Here is a 3,456-nt window from a genome sequence, read left to right on the forward strand (position 1 = left end):
TTAATTAGAAGTTTGATAGCAGCAGCATTCAATGCGCCAAGTTGTGAGTAATCAAGAGTGTATTGATATCCTTCCAAATCATTGTCGCCTTCTACTTTCATATTTTCGTTTGGCATAACGCTAACCATTTCTCCACACACTTTCATTGCGTCTTGTGCGATCAAACCAAGCTTAGGCTTGCTTTCTCCTTTCCATGAGTAGATAACCGGCTCTAACTGATCATAATGCTCCAATGTAATTGAGATTGGCGTAATATTCTCTTTGAGTCGTCTGTCAGAGCTTGTGTAAATAGATTGCGAGCAAAATATTGAAGATGAAAAGATGGCAGACACTGTAATACTGACTGGGCCTAAACCAAGATTGCTCCAAATATTTCCTTGCACGTTGTATTGATAGCAATTTGATGGTCCACCGACACCAACTGTGTATGAGTTTGATCCTGATACGTGCAAAAACGCAGAGGGAGCCCCCGCCCCGATACCAACTCTACCAGCCGAGGTTATTGTAAGCCTTCGTGTGTTTGCAGTCATCATAACCAAATCATTGGTAGTTGTAGTTCCGAAATAGGCACTGTTAGTCGAGGTTGCATTTGTAGCGTTGCTCAGTTGTAATCCAAACCCAATGGGCGTTGCATTTGATGATTCCATGAAAATCGGCATATCGTAGTTAGCAGCTCCATCATTGAGTGCATTAGATGCTTTAATATAAACATTACCAGAGTTTAGTGTGAGAGGAGCAGTCCCAAATGAACTAGTGTATGGCGTGTTGGTGTTAAATATCATTTTATTAACAGTGTCAGAAACAAGGTAAAGACAACCACTTGACGGTGTAGGAGATGATCCGGAAGGATTTATACAAAACGCATCTGCTGAGGTAGCCAGGGTGTATGTATGAGGGAAACCTCTCTTGTACGGCTGAGTATTGCCAACATTAAAACAAAATCTATGCGTTTGAGACGTAAAACCCACGGATGGCTTGTTATTCCAATTGATATTGAATAAATCCGCACTTGTAGCTGAAACGCCGCCTACGAATGAGCTAGGATTATCAGTTGATATTAAGTTCAACACCGGATACGTTTTGTTGTTTGATGCTGATGTTGTTCTCGATGCAATAACCAATTTATTTGTATCAGATACTCGATAAATGTTCATTGTTTCACGATTAGCTGTATTTCCGTAAAAACGCAAACAATTGGTACTCGACGTGCCCAAAGGCATCAAGCCTACACCAGAACTATCCAATGTCATTGTTTTAGAGTTGTAATATCGTTGTAATTGAGTTTAGCAGCAGTAGATGTCATTGCCGATCCGTTGAGATTTAAATTCGTGTAGTTAATATTTAGACCAGCAGAGGTATTGATCGTATCGACTGTGATAGCAGGTGAAGCCATACTCGTTGAAGCAGTAAGGATGGAGCATCCTAAATTATTGATTCCACTATAATCAAGAGTTGAATTCAGCACCACCGCCTTCGAAGCAGCAGCACTACCTTGAATAATCGACAAGTACAATGATTGATCAAAAGTAGTTCCATTGAATTTTAGCGATCCAGTGTTAATTCCAGTTCCAGACCCACCTAAATCCAATTGATAAGATGGTAGAATTCCAATGCCGACGTTTCCAGTTGAATCGATGAACATTCGAAAAGCTCCGTTATGGTAGAAATACATTGTATTTGGATTGCTTGCTGAACTACCTCTAACTCCAATTTTCAGCATAAAGATTGCTTGTAAATTTTATATTGGCTTGGGCAGCAGCAGAACTATTTGAGATTGATACTCCGTTATTCGCAGTTGTTGAAACAGAAAGAATACTAGTTAGAGTCCCAAGCGATGTAATATTTGGTTGCCCCCCAGCAGTGAGTGTTCCAGTAATACTTGTAGATGAAATAGAGGTGATACCCGTGAGCCTTACCAGGATCTAATACCAGAGCCTTTGAAGCTTGAGCGGTTTCAGCAGTTATACCTGAAACATATGACAATCCACTCAAATCAAGCGCAGAACCACCAAGTGTCAGAGAACCGCAATCAAGATTGCCCATCACGCTCAATGCAGATAACGTTCCAACACCACCAAGCCGCAAGTATCTTTGATCGCCTGTAGTAATAGTAAGATATCCGTTAGATGCATTAAAGTAAGAGCTATTGAATAGAGGAGAATTGACAATTGGAGGAAGAGACATATTTGATCACTATACTATACAATGCAAAACTTCTACGAATCAATACCAAAGTCTAAACTTTAGAAGTTTCCAAAGAATCCACACTTCGAGCTGCCATTTAGAATGTGCGTTGCAAGTCCTAGTGGATCGGGGAAGTCAAACACCGTGCTGTATATAATAGCGCTTCTGAGCAAATGCTTTACCAAGGTCGTAATATGCACAAAAACAAATGAAACTCTCTACGATCATCTTCAAGACACTAGCGATAATGTCCAGGTGATCGAGGAAGGCCAAGTTTGTGCAATGACTGCATTTGACTCTGAGACTAGCAAGTTGATTATTTTCGATGACTTAGTGATGGAGCCAAAACGAACTCAAGCTCAGATCTCACAGTACTTCATCCGAGGACGAAAGCAAGGCTGGTCAATGATTTACATTTCACAGAGCTACTTTGGTATTCCAAAGACTATTCGAATCAACTCTCAATATGTGATACTCGGTCGAAACCTAACACAGAGAGATCTTGGGATCATATGCCGCGACTTCCCTACTGACATACCAATTAAAACCTTCATCGATCTATACAAACGAACAACATCAGAGAAAATGAGCACGATGATGATGGATATCATCAATCGAAAGATTTATAAAAACGTTATCGAACCGATTTGCGATTTGTAAAAAAAAGAAGTTAGTTAATTAGTTGTCAGTTATTATTCACTGTTGCATTTTTTTAGGTCGAATCAACAAACGAATGCATACGTTGTTATGGTTAGCTCCGAAAAGGTACGTATACGGAACCGATCAGATTCTAGATCAGATATTTATCTCACTGGAGATCTGACATGGGATCTGAAAATGATTGGTAAGTTCACGCACTTCTTCAGCCTCGAGGCTGCTCGTGCGTTGGTCAGTGGAGAAGATGAATCGAGAGGCAAACGAGGGCGCGTCGGTGGATGCCGAGGTGGAGCCTGCTGAGCCGGCTGAGGGCGCGCCGGAGGATGGCGGAGTGGAGCCAGCTGAGCCGGTCGAGGACGTCGTTAGCACTGAGTTGCTGTTCGAGCAAGCTCGACAGCAACTCGCAAATGATGTGGGGTCTGTGCCACGACGTGGTGAGCGGACGACATGCTTCTACAAGGGCTATAAGTACTGCAAGGCATGGTCGTCCTCAAGGAAAATTGTGTACAGATGCTCTAAGTTTCGCCAAGGTTGCAGAGGAAAGCTGGAGTTTACTATTGCATCGATGGCGTATGCTGCTGTAAAGCTGCACACATGCCGCATCGAAGCCATTGC

The 3,456-nt window shown here is 42.0% G+C and overlaps 3 protein-coding genes across 3 annotated transcripts; 1 reads left to right on the plus strand and 2 right to left on the minus strand.

Moving 5' to 3' along the window:
- Positions 1-529: 529 nt before the first annotated feature.
- PITG_14032 (uncharacterized protein) lies at positions 530-1,250 on the minus strand (the record flags this gene model as incomplete). The annotated part of the gene is made up of 2 exons (XM_002899124.1): positions 530-570; positions 716-1,250. 2 exons carry the CDS (start codon positions 1,248-1,250, stop codon positions 530-532), a joined length of 576 nt encoding a protein of 191 aa, XP_002899170.1.
- Positions 1,251-1,713: 463 nt separating this feature from the next.
- Positions 1,714-2,184, minus strand: PITG_14033 (uncharacterized protein; the record flags this gene model as incomplete). The annotated part of the gene is made up of 3 exons (XM_002899125.1): positions 1,714-1,747; positions 1,817-1,911; positions 1,975-2,184. 3 exons carry the CDS (start codon positions 2,182-2,184, stop codon positions 1,714-1,716), a joined length of 339 nt encoding a protein of 112 aa, XP_002899171.1.
- Positions 2,185-2,205: 21 nt separating this feature from the next.
- On the plus strand, positions 2,206-2,844 carry PITG_14034 (uncharacterized protein; the record flags this gene model as incomplete). Its single annotated transcript, XM_002899126.1, has 2 exons — positions 2,206-2,234; positions 2,286-2,844. The coding sequence occupies 2 exons, from the start codon at positions 2,206-2,208 to the stop codon at positions 2,842-2,844; spliced, it is 588 nt and encodes a 195-aa protein (XP_002899172.1).
- Positions 2,845-3,456: the final 612 nt, after the last annotated feature.

This window comes from Phytophthora infestans, genomic scaffold, assembly GCF_000142945.1.
Source record: "Phytophthora infestans T30-4 supercont1.32 genomic scaffold, whole genome shotgun sequence".
NCBI lineage: Eukaryota > Oomycota > Peronosporomycetes > Peronosporales > Peronosporaceae > Phytophthora > Phytophthora infestans.